Source organism: Glycine soja, chromosome 9, assembly GCF_004193775.1.
Source record: "Glycine soja cultivar W05 chromosome 9, ASM419377v2, whole genome shotgun sequence".
Classification (NCBI taxonomy): Eukaryota; Viridiplantae; Streptophyta; class Magnoliopsida; order Fabales; family Fabaceae; genus Glycine; species Glycine soja.
Genome location: NC_041010.1, coordinates 23,519,914 through 23,539,387, shown reverse-complemented (window position 1 = coordinate 23,539,387; position 19,474 = coordinate 23,519,914). Strand labels below are relative to the sequence as shown.

Sequence of the window (19,474 nt, the reverse complement as noted above, 5' to 3'; positions counted from 1 at the left end):
CAACTGGTTGTTCATCATTTTCATGAATTTGATGATCAACTTGATCTACTGGATTATCAACAACAGTTTGTGGAATGCCAATCATGTGTTGTTCATCATCCCTTTGGACTTGAGGGGTATGAATTACAACCAATCTTTCATTTGATGTGGAAGGTTGAGATTCTATATAATCAATTTCAGAACCTAAGTCCCTCAATTGATCACTCCCACTGATCAAATCATTTTCAATAAATTTGGCATTTCTTGATTCCACAATCCTAGTAATATGATGTGGACAATAAAACCTATAACCTTTAGACCTTTCGGCATATCCAATGAAATACCCACTAATGGTCCTCGGGTCAAGTTTCTTCTCTTGTGGGTTATATATTCTCACCTCAGGCGGACAACCCCAACCGCGCATATGTTTCAAACTCGGTTTCCAACCTTTAAACAACTCAAAAGGTGTCTTTGGGACAACCTTGGTTGGAACACGATTTAATATATACACTGCCGTCTTTAGTGCTTCAGCCCACAAGGATTTAGGAAGATTGGAGTTGCTAAGCATACTCCGCACCATGTCCAATAATGTCCGGTTCCTTCTTTCTGCCACACCATTCTGATTTGGAGAACCAGGCATAGTGTATTGGGCAACAATCCCATGTTCTTGAAGAAACTTTGCAAAGGGACCAGGTGCTTGTCCATTCTCAGTATATCTGCCATAGTATTCTCCACCTCTATCTGATCTCACTATTTTTATTTGCTTGCCACATTGGTTCTCAACTTCAGCCTTAAAGACTTTGAAGGCATCCAATGCTTCGTATTTGTTATGAAGCAAATAAACATTCATATATCGTGAATAATCATCTATAAAGGTGATAAAATATTTCTGACCATGTGCATCCATATCTGGACAACAAATATCAGTATGAATTATTTCTAATATGCTTGAACTCCTGTTAGCACCTTTCTTAGACATGTTGGTCTGCTTACCCTTAATGCAGCCCACACAAGTCTTAAAGTCAGCAAAATCTAGAGTATTGAGTACCCCATCTGTCACTAACCTTTTAATCCTCTCAATGGAGATATGTCCTAATCTCCGGTGCCATAACATAGAGGAATTCTCATTAATATTACACCTTTTAATACCAGTTTGAACATGCATAGAACTATAAGTGGCATTATTTTGTAAACCAAGAAGATAAAGACCATCAGACAATATACCATTCCCAACACATTCAGAATTATAAAATAACTCAAATGATGTGTCTTTGAAATTAAAGGAATATCCAAACGGTACAAGCCTTGAAATAGAAATCAAGTTTCGGGAAAAACTTGGTACATAAAAAGTCCTTTCTAATTTTAAAATAAAGCCACTACTTAAAGTCAAAATGCAAGTTCCAATGGCCTCCACATGTGAGCCTAGCTTATTGCCTGATAAAATGCTTTGCTCACTTCCCACTGGTTTCCTTAGGTTTTGCATACCCTGTAAAGAATTTGCAATATGAATAGTAGATCCAGAATCAATCCACCAGGTGTTAATATTAACACTAACCATATTAGATTCATAACATACTAATGAGATTGATTTACCTTTCTTCTCAAGCCATTTCTGGAACCCGGGGCAATTCTTTTTCATGTGTCCCTTCTTCTTGCAAAAGAAACACTTTGCCACCTTCTTAATATCAGCTTGAGGTGGTATTTTACCATTCCCCTTCTGATAAGCTTGAGACTTAATTGCTTTGTTCTTCCCATAAGCAGTAGTCAGCAATGCACTCTCACCCATCTCCATTACAAGCCTTTCTTCTTCCTGAACACACATGGTCATTAATTCATTGATAGACCATTTATCTTTATGTGTGTTGTAGGAAATCTTAAATGGCCCATATTCATGCGGAAGGGTGTTCAAAATGAAATGCACTAGGAAGGACTCAGACATATCAACCTCTAGTTTCTTAAGTTGAGCTGAAATATCTCGCATTTTCATGATGTACTCACGCACACCTTTCACACTGGTGAGCCGAAGAGAAGAAAACTTCATGATCAAGGTGCTTGCTAAAGTCTTATCTGAAGTGATGAACTGATCATCAATGGCCTTAAGCAAGTCTCGGACCTTTTCATGCTGGTCAACAGAACCACGTATCCCAGCCGAGATTTTGGTCTTAATGAACATCACGCTGAGCCGGTTGGATCGCTCCCACCGCTCATATAGCGCAACGTCAGCTGGGCTACTTTCATTTGTGATTGCAGGTGGTTCGTCTTTCCTTATAGCATAATCTATGTCCATCCACCCCAATTGTAAAAGAATTCTCTCCTTCCATATCTTATAGTTATCTCCTTTGAGTTTGGGAACATCACATTGAATATCAGAAAAACTAATAGTTTGAGAAGCTGCAAAATTCAAAGGCTTATGTCAAAATTTGAGGCATACTAATCTTAATTGTATCTTTTACCAATGTAAACATACCATAAAATTGAATCTTGTGACATAAAAATTGCCTGTGGGCTAAATTTTTAATTCAATAAGAAACAATTAAACCTTATGATAGAATAATCAAATTATTTGCTTAATATTCATTCTTTACGGGTACAATATAAAAATAATTTAATTTCTATCGTAAATTTTTACTTTATGATAAAATCGACAAATTATACATACATCATGATGCCTGTGGGTAAATCATGAAAAATAATATGTCATTTTATCCCAATTAATTATACAGATATAATAAAAATTCTTGTGAGATAAAATTCATTATATAAGTATAATTAATTACAATATTATGTCTAATTCCTTATATGATCTTTAACCAACTTAATATATAATTTTAATCAAATATAGATGCTGTGGCTAATCCATAATTAATCAAAATTATAAAGATCACTTAGACATAAAAATTTATTATATGAGAATAAATAGTATTTTGCATTTCAAAATCAAGATACAATATAATTATGAATAAGATTCTCATATAATTTTATAATTGAAATATAATATTATGCATTTGATTTCATATATATATGCATAGAATAAAATGTTCTAGAATATATTCATGCATAAATTAAATCAAAATTCCAAAAACTGTAAAGCAGAATGTGTATATAACGTATTAAAAACGACAACATATAAAAAAAGCTTTACTGGTTTAGTGGTCTGCACATACTTTAATGTTCTCAAAGTCAAGGATTCAACACCCAGCTAGCACAAAACGTAAGAGTTTTCGTTTTTTTTTTTTTTTTTTTTAACACTGTTCATCATCTTCAACCTTTAGCGGGTCAAACCCGACCCATATGCAGACCCGTTCGTTTTTCATTCATTTGGACACCATTTTTCACGATTCAAAAGCCAAAATTAAGGAAATCAAACGAAATACAGATTTCTAATTTTATTTTTAAGAAACAAGGCCCTTCATACCATAAACGAAATCAAATCGGAAAATACCGAAAATCAAAAATGGACAAGGCAGAGGCAATTGTTGCTCTGATACCAAATGTTAGAACAAATCTATTTTAACCTGTGATATTACAAACTACAAAAGAAACACATGTTATTAACAAAATGCGGAAATTACAGATCAAAACATACCTCCAGCCATTGCTATGAAGAGTTTCTTGTTTTGGTTCTTCCAAGCTCTCTCTCTAAGACTGAATTCGAAGGGATGAGCTCAGGGACCAAATTCATGTGCTTATATAGGCATTCTACCATCAAGAATGCATTTATCAGCCATTACCACTCATTATTGGCTGTTACAATTCTTTATTGGCCATTATCATCCATTAACAACCATTCAAAATGGCTTTCAAAACTGATGAGCGTTACAAAATTTCAAAATGTTATGACCATGAATTATTACAATGTGTACATGTGGTGGGGTGCATGGGTGAATGATGCATGCATGGGTATTTCTCGGCATTGCAGTTGGCGTAGCCCACATGCACGTATTTCGCAAGTCGTGTTGGCGTAACCCTTTGGGGTATCTCACCAGCAGTGATGACGGAATAAGGGTTCCGCCAACAAGAATGGCGGAACCCTAAAAAAACAAATCTCCTCTGAAAATTCTTTCAAAACAAACCCTCTAAGATAAATAGTTTGTAAAAGGAACCCGCTTACGTCATTTTGCCATGATATGAAGTGATGCATAGAACTGACCAACAGCATCTGAGATCTCAGCCGTCTGTCCAAAGAGCCTCAAGATGGGAGGTGACAAAATATAAAGAGGTAACAAAATAAGGGCAGTGACGAACAAGATGACCCATAATCTTTGCATGTACACACCCAACATCGTGCTCTGTCCCGCATCGTATGCTTGCCCACACAGAGTCTCCAAGGCACTCCCCATTCCCAACTGATCTCAACAAAAACATAATTAATTAATTAAAAATAAACCATCAATTTCAAATCTTAATTAACTCATCCAAATGATTTTTTTTTTTCATTTTTCTGTATAAATATTGAAATAAAAAACAAACTCAAAATAGTTTTTATACTTATGAATAAAAAATAGTACTTTCTTAAACAGATCATCAGCTAAGTAAGTCCGAAGACAATGTTAGTAAAAGAGAAATGTTATAGTTAAAATAACTCATACAACAAATTGTACCATGAAAAGAAAAGGCAAAAGAGAAAAGAGAAAAAAAAATATTAGATGTAATAAACAAATTAAATATTATGTAAATTGTTGTATAAATAGCACTAATGGCTGGTTTGAAATGATTCAGATTATTAAACAAATAATTGTGAATCTTTGATAACATCAAATTGAACCGTTCACGTTTTTTATGATAGTTTTGTTGGATCCTCATCAGGCTAGTTTTGTTGTTGCTATTATTCACATCTCAATCCAATTTAAAATTCAAAGAACACACATCAAATAAAAAGTGGATATCGTATCATGATATCCCATTGGTTAGTTTGGAAAGACACGGATTTCCAATAAAATAATTTTGAGTCATTGTTATCATCAAATCAAAAAGTTCACGTTTCTTATGATAGTCTCATTGAATTCTCATTGGGCTAGTTTTGTTGTTGTTGTTGTTGTTATTTATATTTCAATCCAATTTAAAATTGAAAGAACACATATCAAATAAAAAGTGGATACCATATCATGATATCCCATTAGTTGGTTCAGAAAAATAGAGATTACCAAACAAATAATTATGAGTTGTTGATAACATTAAATCAACTGTTCATGTTTCTTTGTGCTAGTCTCAATGGATTCTCGTAAAGGCTTTCACAACTTTATAATGTGAAATTATGTCGATGCACCCTCTATCTACGTCTTACCATCACTCTCACTCCTATGATTATTCCTATCACACAAAATTTACACTAGAAAGTTCATCATCTCTTCTAGTTCTCACCAAATAGACTATTAGACCAAGAGGTCCAAGATTGACCTTGTCCACACTTTATAATTATTTTTTTGTCTTGTTGGCTTATTTTCTTGTTTCTAAAATTTTTGTACTCTTTTATTTATGCTAGATCCATTAGCCAGGCAACAAATCCTCGTTCACGAACCTTTGTTATAGATCTACTCATATGAAAATCACTGACCATGTCTTATATTTCTTCTCCCTCTCGTTTATGCTTTACCCTATTATTTGTTCTGATTATGAACAATAAACATCTTCAATGATGGTGATTTCCTTGATTAATTAAATAAGGTAAGAGTTCTAACTCATTTGTTATTTTAAATTAACTTATTTAATAATCACAATTACATGATTAATTTGCATCCTCTATTGAAGACATGATTGGTATTCACACAAATTGATTTGTTGGATATCTACTCATATCTCTTCATTAATTAGGGAAAGAACCCACACAAATTGTATTTTTTTGAGCAACATATATAAGGAGAATTAGATTTAGTTAGACAGTATATGATTGATGAAAAAGAATCAATTTTTTTTAATAAGATACAAAATGTATCACCAATTTTTTCAAATCATCTAACACTTTACAAATCAACAACCATTGTTAGAGTACCTACCATTTCTTTCCTCACCATAATTATTGTTGGCAACAAATGATTAATCCAATGGTACTGGACATGAATCTCATAAGCATGTGGTAAGATATTTAAATTTTGATCGATGCGTATGTGCTAAGATAAGCATGTGGTAAGATAAGCATCCCACCTATGAGTGCCAACAAGTCCCTTGGAGAATATTAAAATCCCGTTGACTAATTAATATACTTTTTTGCAGTCATATGTAGCTAAAATAATTATAGTAGAAAAGTCTTCCCTTCATTGCAAAAATAGCTAATTAGCTGCCACCACCACATAAAATTGAACAATAACTTTAATGTTATTTTTAGTTATTTTAATACAAAATGATGTTATTTTAAAAAGGTTTTTTTAAAATCATTTCAAGAGTTTTAATTAAAGATTCTTATTACAAGTGTTCTAAAAATATTAGTTAACAAATATTTAGTGCTTACAATTAATTTCTAAAAAATAATACTTAATTATTTTTTATTTTTAAATATAATAAATGCTTTTATTTCTATAGATAATTTCTATTTTTTTTATTTTTTTAACCAATGTCATTAACATTCTGGATTCATTTTTTTCTTTATTCATCGAAGTTGCATTCCTGTGTGCTCAGGAACCAATGCTCGGTGTGCAAAAAATTGCATTGACTATGAATAATGTGAAAAATGAAGCTAGACCAATAGCATTTGCAATGCCAACCTAGTTCGGATCTCTTGTGAGCTGGAGCTTAAGTTGATAGTGAAGATGTCAATGCTTAGTTCTTGCCAATAACTTTAAAGACCAAGATTCCAACTTTCATTTTTCCTCCATGGAACAAAGTTATTTATGTTCTAGATGCAAGTTCAACTGTGATTTCCTATCAATTAGTGTGTTGGGCCTTGCAATCCAAGATATGACATTGACAACTATAGTTTGGAATAAAAGTCTAGACTTTTCTATTTCATTTCTAGATTATTTGTAATTTTGGTCTTTAGGCCTTGCTTCTTGTGTTGTTCAAGGGGGGCAGTGAAAAATATTGGATGTATGAACAAATATTAAGATCTCCAACTCAATTCATCTCTATAAATAAATTCCATTTAGACAAATAGGCTGCATATTTGTTCATTTCAGTTCAATATACCTATATTTGTTTCATTCCATTGAGAGAAATAGTGCAAGTTTAAGAGGATATGTTTCTTGTCATGGTTAGAGACGTGATTTTGATGACGTTCTTAGATTCATTAAGAGTTCTTCGTGTTCATTTCCTTGATCTGATGCGTGTTGTTCAGACTTCAAAGCCAAACCAATATGTACATAAGCTTAAAGTGAATTAAAAGTAATTTTATCACAATGCACCTATCAAAAAATACAATTATGATTAGCAATTTATTCTCGAACAAAAGCAACTCAATGACAGTTTATGGCATAGACAACATGAACTACTTACAACTTACTCTGCCAAACACGAATCAACATTAATGACTATTATGCATTTTGATTTTTTCAAATACTTGTTAATACATTAAATACAAGCATACCAAAATTATTGCCCCATCACCCAGTCAAATTTCACAATTGTGCATCCTTAGGAAACACGAGTTGCTCTATTTTCTGCAGATAAAAAAAAATCCAAATCATATTAATCTAGCTATTAGTGCTAATTAGCTAGAAACAAACAACTATTATGACTTCATTTTTAAATGATTTATGTGCTCTTAAAGAAACTGGCCATTGCTTTCGATTATATTGATGCGAGAAGTACACAATTATAACTTAATAGTTTAGTTCTCACATCAATATAATTATATACTTACTCTGTCTTGATGTAGGAACATAGTAATTTTGTTCTTGATTGAGATATAATTTATTGTGCACATATATACCTTAAGCACATGCAACGAGGTGTTTCCTTCGGTCAACACCTGAAATTTTGGATCGAACACTACTTGAAAACGGCTATTCTGTTCAGAAATGAAATAGTCCAAATGTTCCTAGAAATTCTTGCTCCCATTGGACCATTTGTATCTATATGCATTAGGATCCCGATTCATGGATCTCTCCGTTCGAGAAATAAAAATAAGAGGATCGAACCATTTCTTCTGACTCTTTTTCAAATTGGATAAATGTTGGTTGATCGTGTATTTCATTATAGTTCGATGATTCAGAGTATCATTTTCTATTTGATACCTTTGAATTTCAAATTCGAAGTTGCAATTGAATCGATTCAATACATTTCTTCTAGGGTTACTATGACAATGCTCTAACCAACTAAACTAATGAATCAATTACGTTATAAAATAAATAATATTAGTATACATAAATTATTACTATACATAATTATCACTAACATTTCTAATGCATATTTAATGCGCATGTAAATTTGAATAATAAATATTGTGACAATTGAATTTAATTTAAATCATACAAATATTTATTGCACATGTAAATTTGAATAATAAATATTTACTTATGTAATCCGTATATTTTTTTAAAAATAAAAAATATTTATTATGACAACATTTTATTTGTATTACAAAATTTAATATATATTAAATAAATATTATTTATTTTATAACAACGTGAATTAAATATGCATTAAATTTTATAATAATAATCCAAATTAAAAAAATATTTAATGCAGGCTTTGGTTTTCTTTAAATTTTAATGACAATTTTTCCCATGTCTTGTTTTTCTTTAAATTTACTATGCTTGTTTCCGGTTTTACGCTTCCTTTGTGTTTCACTTTCACTTTCGTCCTGTGTGCTGGGTGGTTTTTGCAAGCTTTGGTGGTTTTTGCAAGTTTGTTGGAAGTAGTTGTTCGGTGAAGGTTAAATATTGGTGGTTTCTATCGTAGTTGCTCTTCTTATTCCCTCGGAGGTACGCATTTTATGGTTTTTTTTTGGTTTTTTTTTTTGTGTTCATATGTTACAGAAGCAGTAAAATGTTGAGGAAGGTTATTCAGTAAAAACTTCTTCCAGAAGTTCCAAAAACTTCTTCCAGAAGAAGTTCTTCCGGAAGTTGATGCTACTTATTCCGGAATAAGTTCTTCCATAATAAGGTGTGTCAGCTTCCGGAAGAAGTTTCCGAAAGAACTTCTTCCGGTAGTGCACACTGCTTCTTCCGGAAACTGTATTTTTTTAATTTTTTTGGAATTGGGTTTTTAAATTTGTGAAAAAATTAATATATATGAATATTATAATTTATAATATTTGTATTTGATATTTTTAAAATTGTGGATAATTGGTTTAATTAGGTATAATAATATAGGTATATTATTAAATGATTTAGATAAAATAATTGTATTTTGTTGTAGTAGTAAAATATTTTATTAGTTGTTAGTTATAGTGTTAACTTTAGTTTAAGAAAATAATTTAGTTTTAACTTTTGTATTACTTGTGTATGATGCATAATTTAATAATATGTCGTTAAGATGGACGAAGATCAATGGACATATGACTATACGATGTCACAAGAAGTTCATATGGATTATGATAATGAAGAAGAATGTGGTGTGAATGAACCACATGTTGATTGTTCGAATGTTTTTAATACCTGTCAGGTAATCATGTTCATTAGTTTGAGTCATTTGGTTGAACGTATGTTTCATATAAAAATTAATATGTCAGAGTTGCGTTGTAGGTCTTTGGTACTCGAGATGATGTTTTGCAGTGGGCTCGAACAGTTGCCCATGAAAACGGATTTGTTGCAGTGATTATGAGGTCTGACACAGATACTGGTAGCAAAGGAAGAAGTTCATTTGTGTTAATTGGGTGTGAAAGGAGTGGTCTGTACAAGTGTAGGAATAAAGAATTCGTTAGAAGAGACACTGGGAGTAGGAAATGTGGTTGTCCCTTCAGGCTTCATAGGAAACCAGTGCATGGAGAGGAAGGTTGGATGGTGAAGTTGATCTATGGGATTCACAATCATGAATTGGCCAAGTCCTTAGTTGGATATCCATACGCTGGGCGATTGACTAAGGATGAAAAGAAAATTATTGGATATGACAAAGTCGATGGTGAAACCAAAAAACATTTTGCTAACGTTGAAGGAGCACAATGCCAACAGTTGCACCATGATCAAGCAAATTTACAATGCAAGAAGTGCATATCGTTCTTCAATAAGAGGAGCTGATACCGAAATGCAACATCTGATGAAGCTTCTCGAACGTGATCAATACATTCGTTGGCATAGATTGAAGGATGAAGTTGTGGTGCGTGATCTGTTTTGGTGTCACCCAGATGCAGTAAAGTTATGCAATGCATGTCATCTGGTGTTTTTTTATAGATAGTACCTACAAAACAAACAAGTGCAGACTCCCACTACTAGACTTTGTTGGGGTGACACCAACGGCGATGACATTCTCTACTGGGTTTGCATATCTGGAGGGTGAGCGTGTTAATAATATTGTATAGGCTTTGGAACGGTTTCGAGGTCTATTTTTAAGAAACGATCGTCTCCCTGTTGTTATTGTCACTGACAGAGACCTAGCACTGATGAATGCAGTAAAAACTGTGTTCTCGGAGTGTACAAACTTGTTGTGCAGGTTTCACATCGATAAGAATGTCAAGGCGAAGTGCAAATCTTTAATCGGTCAAAAAAATGCCTGGCACTATGTGATGGATAACTGGGGTACTTTGGTTGATTGTCCGTCCGAACAACAATTCGCTGACTCCCTTCAGAAGTTTCAAATTGCCTGTTCACCTTGGCCAATGTTCATTGACTATGTTAACGACACATGGATTATCCCTCTCAAGGAAAAATTTATTATAGCCTGGACAAATAAGGTCATGCACCTAGGCAACACAACAACAAACAGGTATTAAAATCTTATTTTTTTTGTAGTAAGGATTATTAATAAATGGCATTTAATTGTTGTATATTTTTCATGTTTGTTGTGTATTTCTCATTGGGCTCTAAAAAGAGTATTACAAAATAGCTTTGGAGTTCTGTGTAGTGTTTGGGATGTCATGAACAACATGATCACGCTGCAACACGTTGAAATTAAAGTATCCTTTAAAACCAGTACGCATGTGGTTGTACATGTATTTAAAAAAAACTTATACAAGAGGCTTGTTGGAATGGTTTCAAGGAACGCTTTAAATGAGATTGCTGGCGAGGTTGAGCGTCTGCGTTATCTTGTGGTTGTGCGATGAGAAGCACACTCGGTCTTCCTTGTGCATGTGAGCTTTCTAGGTATACTGCTGGCAGCATCCCAGTGGATTCAGTTCATATGTTCTGGAGGAGACTTTGCTTTTCAGACCAAGGGTTATGTGAGGCCGAAGTCAGCATCAAGGAAGAGATTGAGACCATATCTAAAAGATTTGAGAAACTTGATGTGTGTGGCAAACTAACTCTCAAGAGTAAACTTCGAGATATTGCATACCCTGATCATAACTCTATGTGCCCTCCTCCGTCAAAGGTCAACACAAAAGGTGCACTGAAGAAATCGATGAAAAGAAGTCAAAGATCCACAAAGCGTGATCCGTCTTACTGGGAGTATGTTGATGCTTTTAATTTTGTTCAAAGCAGCAACTCTTCAGTGAAACGTAGTGCATCATCTTCTGAACCGTCGAAGCCAACAAGGATCATCCCGATGTTGAATCAATTTGCGCCATTTATATAGGATTTCATTCACAACGTTGTGGATGTGAAAGTGGACGGTAACTGTGGATATCGGTCCATTGCCGGTTTATTAGGTATGGGGGAAGATTCTTGGCCATTGGTGTGCAACGAATTGATTAAAGAACTTGGCAGATGGTCGCATGACTACACCAACCTCTTCGGTGGCACAGAGAGATCTGAACAATTAAGGTTGTCCCTACTTGTTGATGGGTTTTCCAAGGTATGTTTTTAGGTTATTTTTTTTAAGAACAAACTTTAAATAACTTAGATGTGTATGCTTGCTTGATTCAAGTTAGTGTGGACAAGTGGATGGATATAACGGAGATGGGATATGTCATTGCATCACGGTATAATGTAATCCTTGTGTCGTTGTCCTGAAAACAAAGCATGACATTTTTTCCTCTTAGAAGTCAACCACCACCCGATTCTTCTGTGCACTGCATGATATGTGTCGGTCACGTGTTTGGAAATCATTTTGTTCAGGTACATTGAAGGTAGTTAGTCTAAGAATTATGCAATCACTTCCTTGGTTCATTTGAGTTAATAATGTTTATTCACGCATAATAGGTTTATTTGAAAGACTGTTGTCCTTTACCACCTCTAGCGTTGTTGTGGTCAACCAATTGTTATTCTCAGGCAAAGCAGTGGCCAACTCCATATATTAGTAGAATGCAGCAGTACACAAGCTTGATGTCATTCAAAAGAGACTATGTCGACCTAAATGAAGACTGAACATGTATTGTTTATCTAATTGTATTCATTATGCGATATAATTTGTTGTAAGTCATTAAAGGATAATTATTAAGTACTCGTTGCGTTAAGAAAAAAATTAGTTGGTGCAACCAAAATCAATTATGCATGTACGATACATCGTTGTCATAATTGACAACACATAACGATATGCATGCATATTAAAGTTTGAGCATGACACGACATTGACTTAGTAGGAAACATAAACACGAAACATGTTCACGCCTGTTCTTTTGTAAAAAAAAAGTGAAGCAATCTATCGGTGAGAACCATGTATATATATGAGACGTGGCAAACGCTAATAAATCACACATTATCTTGCTTTCACATACTCTCCCAATTGATACACAAAGTATGACATTTTTAGGAGAAACTAGCAGTCAGACGATTGTCAACTCAAGGTTGGGTTTCATTTTTCTAAATGGATTGATTATTCACAATGATAATGGGGTTTACTTCCAAACTTCCACTCAGGTGCCCATTCGAGTACCAAACAACTGTGATTTTGCAAGCCTAAAAACCAGAATACACAATACCCTCCAGCTAACCGACAGACAATTTTTGGATGAAATTCACTACCGCTAGCCATTCACCCATACATGTAACCAAATTCACTTTCAATGTATGCAATTGATAAATGATGACGATGTCAACATAATGTTAATGTTTAATGATCAATTTTCGTGTGTTGGTTCGATTAAGTTATTATGCACTGTTGGAAGAACACCAGATGAAGTAATAAACTTACTTGAACGCACTACGACCCCTACTCATGACGCCCTCTTGTATTACAACGGGAGATGGAACATGCTACCCCAGAAAAAATTTGTAGGATGCGCATTCACAGGAAAAAAATTCAAAGAAATTTAAAATTCCTTCAGGATGTACCCTCAATGAACTGAAGGATTTGATAAAGCAAGTTGCACCTAAAGGGATTCCCCCTCATGGAATTCACGAAGCACAAGCGGTAAGACGATTATTTTTTCGACAACCAGGACATTTTGAGTATTCAGATAAAGTTATAAAATATGAAATTAATGAGCTGAAAACCAACGATGAAGTGTTGAAGGTGTTAGTACAGTCTAACTACTGGAAAAAATATGGGCCAATAGAAATTTTAGCTATTTTTACTAAACATGGTATGGAATTCAAAGACGATGTGGATGTCACGTTGCTAAACGAATGAATGCAACATTTCTTTTTTGTTTTCAATGTAACTTTTATCTGTTCATTTACAGCGTGTTTGAATTCCATAATAAAATTGAAGGGTGGAAATCCTATTTATTTTTTTTAATTTCGTGCTTGTTTTTTGAGGTGTTATTTGGTGGAACCGGCTGACGATATTATTTTTTTTGACTTCTTTGACGTCCAAACATGAGAAATAGCACCCCTCGGATGTCTTAGGCGACTCGTACATAATTTTAAAAAACCCCCGAACATGGGTACTTGAACATGTTTAAAGGCTCCAAATCCTAGTTTTTTTTAATTTCGTGCCTGGTTTTTCAGGTGTTATTCGGTGGAACCGACTGACGATATTATTTTTTTTTGGCTTCTTTGATGTCCAAACATGAGAAATAGTGCCCCTTGAATGTCTTAGGCGACTCGCGCATAATTTTAAAAAACCCCCGAACATGGGTACTTGAACATGTTTGAAGGCTCCAAATCCTATTTTTTTAAATTTTGTGCTTGTTTTTTGAGGTGCTACTCGGTGGAACCGGATGACGATATTATTTGTTTTGGCTTCTTTGACGTCCAAACATGAGAAATAGCACCCCTCAAATGTCTTAGGCGACTCACGCATAATTTTAAAAAACTCCCGAACATGGGTACTTGAACATGTTTGAAGGCTCCAAATCCTTTTTTTTTTTTAATTTCATGCTTGGTTTTTGAGGTGTTATTCGGTGGAACCGGCTGACGATATTATTTTTTTTTGGCTTCTTTGATGTCCAAAGATGAGAAATAGTGCCCCTCAAATGTCTTAGGCGAATCGCGAATAATTTTAAAAAACCCCCGAACATGGGTACTTGAACATGTTTGAAGGCTCCAAATCCTATTTTTTTAAATTTTGTGCTTGTTTTTTGAGGTGCTACTCGGTGGAACCGGATGACGATATTATTTGTTTTGGCTTCTTTGACGTCCAAACATGAGAAATAGCACCCCTCAAATGTCTTAGGCAACTCGCGCATAATTTTAAAAAACTCCCGAACATGGGTACTTGAACATGTTTGAAGGCTCCAAATCCTATTTTTTTTTTTTAATTTCGTGCTTGGTTTTTGAGGTGTTATTCGGTGGAACCGGCTGACGATATTATTTTTTTTGGCTTCTTTGACGTCCAAACATGAGAAATAGCACCCCTCAAATGTCTTAGGCGACTCGCGAATAATTTTAAAAAACCCCCGAACATGGGTACTTGAACATGTTTGAAGGCTCCAAATCCTATTTTTTTAAATTTTGTGCTTGTTTTTTGAGGTGTTACTCGGTGGAACCAGATGACGATATTATTTGTTTTGGCTTCTTTGACGTCCAAACATGAGAAATAGCACCCCTCAAATGTCTTAGGTGACTCGCGCATAGTTTTAAAAAACCCCCGAACATGGGTACTTGAACATGTTTGAAGGCTCCAAATCCTATTTTTTAAAATTTGTGCTTGTTTTTTGAGGTGTTATTCGGTGGAACCGGCTGACGATTATTTTTTTTGGCTTCTTTGACATCCAAACATGAGAAATAGCACCCCTCGAATGTCTTAGGTGACTCGCGCATAATTTTAAAAAACCCCCGAACATGGGTACTTGAACATGTTTGAAGGCTCCAAATCCTATTTTAAAAAAATTTTAGCTATCTTACTTTAAAACATAAACAATTAGCTATCTTATTTTTAAAAATTTATAATTTTAATCTCATTCTTATGAAGGAAAGTCATCATTTTCGGAATCGGAATCGGTGTGTCATATAGAGTGCACAAAAAGTAAAGTAAACTATATTAAACAAAAAAGTGTAACAAATACAAAAAATGATGTCAACTACAAAACATAAAAAACATCATCAATGCTCTGTGCATCGTCTTTGTCGAGCCCTAACACTTCCATTTACGCTGGCACCCCCCTGGAGATCCTCAGGCAATCTTGCATGATATCATGTAACTCTGTCCCTACAGTGACCATCCTAAGGTTGAGCACATGCTCCAACCTTTTTCTGTGATCGCCTCATAGCCTTCGTAATCATCTTGTGACAGTCATAAAAAACATTTATTACAAAATTTAAAATAAATAACAATTCATCAAACATTAAACGCGCAAATAATCTTACCACTGCATGTCGAGGGGGGTCAAATGCCACTGGAACCTGTGGGATGTCCGGCTGCATGTAGTCCTCATGGTTTGGGGCAGGTGCATGTCTGGGTTGGTCACCTGCCTGGGTCGGTATCATGAATGGGTGAGATATCTGGAAAAACCACTCCATGTAATCCGCAGATACCTGCCCAGGCACTACACAAAGGTCACCCATAGCTACTACGTGGTCCGAGAAATGCATTCACCTGTCATCTATATCATCATATGACAACGAAGCGCTAATAGGCGGTGGAGGGATGCTCTGAATGTACCCAAATTGGCGTATCACCCTCTCTGATCGAACTGTGACCACCGTAGGACCCCATCTCAGCTGACCCTGGAACGATGAAATCAGTTCAAACCCCCTAACCCCTCGATGGTCACTGTAAGGAAACCAACACACGTCTGTGACCGTCAAAGCATCACAACATGCCCTGTACATCGCTCCTGTAATTCCCTTCATATGAGCCTTCATCATCAGCCACCGGGAGGTACGAGGGGACATCTCCTCATATGCATCATCGGTGACACACTGATGCACACTTGGAAAATGCTCATAGATCCAGCACTACAAAAAAAAATTAGGTTAACATAACATAAAAACATGTTTACATCATAATCCAATGTAACATATTACGAACACAAAATTTACCTATAATAAAGTAAGATATCCCCCAATCTGCCGTGTCGTGGTCCTAAAAGCTTCATCTAATTGGTCATACATATGAATCAGGACCACAGCTCCCCAGGCATAGGCCCCACTCTGACCCAGGTCGCGAAAAGCCTCTAGATGCACCACATGAACATTTGTTGCACTCTTGTTAGAAAAAAGAGTGCAACTGACCAGGTACAAGAGATAAGCACGAGCTACTATAAGAGGGGTCTCAACTGACCTGGCATCTCATCTCATAGATCTCCCGAACCCATGAGAGGGGTCCATATGCCTCGCACGCTCGTATTGTCTCGACTCTAGCCTCCTCATCAGACACCTCGAGCAACTCCATCAACAAAATACCGCCTCATCCACGGAAAGAGCCTCGAAGCCGTGGAAGGCGCCACTGATAGGGAGATGGAGGAGTGACGACACATCATCTAGTGTGATCGTCAACTCTCCTACTGGAAGGTGGAAGGTGCTGGTCTCCCTATGCCACCTCTCCATAAATGCGGATATAAGTCCAGGATCGCTGGTTACAACTGAACACTCAATCAATGGACTTAATCCTGTGGCGACAACCAGCCCTTCAATCGCAGGCACTGGCCTCCCAATTAACGCCACCTTCCTCTCGTGCGACACCAACTTCAGCTCAGGACACTCTTGAATTGTAGTACAAATCATTCGAAATACATAAATATAAAAAAATTTTAATGACAAGCAAATCAAGAAGAAAAGAGTAAGAAATTATAATACTTGTCCAGTCCAAATGGCATGTGCGACATACTCTACAAATGAAGTCAGAACTGATGGGTCACGGGGCCCACTAGGGAATCCCTCATCAGCATGTGACCCCTCAGCACCATCACGACCTAAGTCCTCTGCAACAGTCGCATCTACGTCCGCAGTCATCTGAGGCACATCTTCACTCATCTGAGCAACATCATTAGCCATATGAGGGACATCCTCAGTCACCTGAGGAACATCCTCCACGATATGAGGAAAACATCCTTAGTCACCTGAGGAGCACCCTCATCAACCGTAATATGTACTCGTCGCCTACGGGCTGATGCAGTAGGCCTACGCCTCTGGGGAACATCGACTGCATCATGCTCATCCTGTCTACCTCTGCCTATAACCATAGCTAAAGCATGACCTAAACCTCGTGTTCTAACCATGATCTGCAAATCATGAAAAACACGTATTTTTTTATGTCAAATAAACTATTCATATAATTAAAAACCTACATATATTTACATAAATCTTCAGCCTTATGTTATAAACCCTAATCACACTACCCTAAGCATTGTTGACTACCCTAAACTAAACCCTACACACTCAACCACTAAACATATATCTTACAATCAACTAGGTCCTAACCCTAATACCAAATTTTTTATGCAAATACAAAATAACAAAAATTTAACCTAATATATAATATTTAATTAATTTTTTTTACTTACCTCCATGAAAGCATAAATATTTGAATTATTATAAAGCAAAATTTATAAAAAAAATAAAACAACTTCATTTATAAAAAAAACTAATTTTGGAAAAAATAATTCCTTCTTCCGGAAGAAGGTTCTTTCGGAGAGGCTACCGGAAGAAGGTTCTTCCGGAGAAGCTACCGGAAGAAGTTCTTTCGGAGAAGCTACCAAAAGAAGGTTCTTCTGGAAGAACAATTTGTTCTATCGGAAGAACTTTTGTTCTACCGGAAGAACCTTCTTCCGGAGAAGCTACCGGAAGAACTTCTTCCGGGAGTATCGGAACGGTTGCTCTTCGCCATTTTCAGGCGATTTCCATGTCTTCTACCCTAAAGCCATCATCACCTAAACTAACTAAACAGTTGATGTAATCGTACCCCGCAAGGGCATTGGATAGAAGACTCCAAGTAGATTGTGCCAGAGATCCAAGGGAAGGCCCTAGGGTTCTCATGAGCCTTAGGGTAGATTTCGAGCCCATGGGCTAAGTATGAGCCCGCTTATCTTTGTAAATATTAGAATAGGTTTTTCCTTCGTTTGGGCCTTGTATTTTGGTCATTCTAGTAGTATAGGGTTTTAGCCTTGTATTTTGGGACTTTTTGAGTAGTCTTTGTAGTAAGGACTTTTTTTTTGTATTTTCATGTTTTTTGGCATAGGGGTGAGCTTAGCTATTATAGGGGTGTGTAGCTAAGCTCTAGCTTCTCATCTCAAGGAGGTGAGCTTAGCTATTAGAGATGTGTGTGTAGCTAAGCTCTGGCTTCTTTAGGAATCTTCTTAAGCAAGCTTCTCAAGGAGGTGAGCTTAGTTATGAGAGGGTGTGTGTAGCTAAGCTCTAGCTTCTCAAGGAAGTTTTCTCAAAGAAGCTTCTCAAGGAAGTTTTCTCAAGAAAGCTACCTAGTTTATAAATAGAAGCATGTGTAACACTTGTTCTAACTTTGATGAATGAGATCGAGTCTTGTGAGACACAACTCAAAGTTCAACTTCTCTCCCTTTTTTTTCCTTCAATTTTTTGCTCCCCCTCTCTCTTTCTCTCCCTCTTTCTTTTCCTCCATTGAAGCATCCTCTCCAAGCTTCTTATCCAAGACTCATCTTGGTGGTGAAGCTCCTTCTTCCATGGCTTATTCCCTAGTGGATGGCGCCTCCTCTCACCTCTTCTCTTTTGTCTTCTGCTGCATCTTTATGGTGGAAAATCACCATTAAAGGACCTCATTGAAGCTCAAAGATCTAGCCTCCATAGAAGCCCCACAAGCAAGCTTCCATCAACAGTTAACCTATGAGAGGAGGGGAGATAGGGGTTACTAACCTCGACAATAGAAACGCAGCAACGACACCACGAAAGCTTCGCAGCAACGGAACAATGGCAGCTTCAGGCACGGAGGAAGAAGGAACGAAGAAAAGAAGAAAGAAGCCAGAAAGGTGGGGAAGAAAACAAAGGCAGCGCATTTTGTTTTTAAATTTTAAGTTAAGGACAATTTTGCCCATTCAAAAAATTGCTGGGTGCACCTAGCATGTCCCTTGGATCAAGTATCTTATATCGGGATAACTTGTTAAGTGGGTTGTGCCATAAGCCCAATCCAAAAACACTAAAATCAATCCTTATTATTTTCTAAAAGTAAAAGTGGTTACAAAGAGTTCTTCGTAATTGTAAAGCATTAGCAAGAAATATGTAACTACATAATGAAA

The 19,474-nt window shown here is 35.9% G+C and overlaps 1 protein-coding gene across 1 annotated transcript; it reads right to left on the bottom strand.

Moving 5' to 3' along the window:
* Positions 1 to 15,860: 15,860 nt before the first annotated feature.
* Positions 15,861 to 17,488, bottom strand: LOC114368276. The gene is made up of 4 exons (XM_028325593.1): positions 17,330 to 17,488; positions 17,067 to 17,243; positions 16,674 to 16,970; positions 15,861 to 16,226 (listed from the first exon to the last, which is right to left on the bottom strand). Exons 1-4 carry the CDS (start codon positions 17,486 to 17,488, stop codon positions 15,861 to 15,863), a joined length of 999 nt encoding a protein of 332 aa, XP_028181394.1.
* Between the last annotated feature and the right edge of the window lie 1,986 nt (positions 17,489 to 19,474).

What these genes read in the sequence shown, in the direction of transcription:
- LOC114368276 (XM_028325593.1), bottom strand. Translation starts at nt 17,488, where the DNA reads ATGGTTAGAACACGAGGTTTAGGTCATGCTTTAGCTATGGTTATAGGC. An exon ending in TTGATGAGGGTGCTCCTCAG is followed by an intron (nt 17,244 to 17,329) that starts GTGACTAAGGAT and finishes GATGTTGCTCAG; the next exon opens with ATGAGTGAAGATGTGCCTCA. An exon ending in ATGCCATTTGGACTGGACAA is followed by an intron (nt 16,971 to 17,066) that starts GTATTATAATTT and finishes ACAATTCAAGAG; the next exon opens with TGTCCTGAGCTGAAGTTGGT.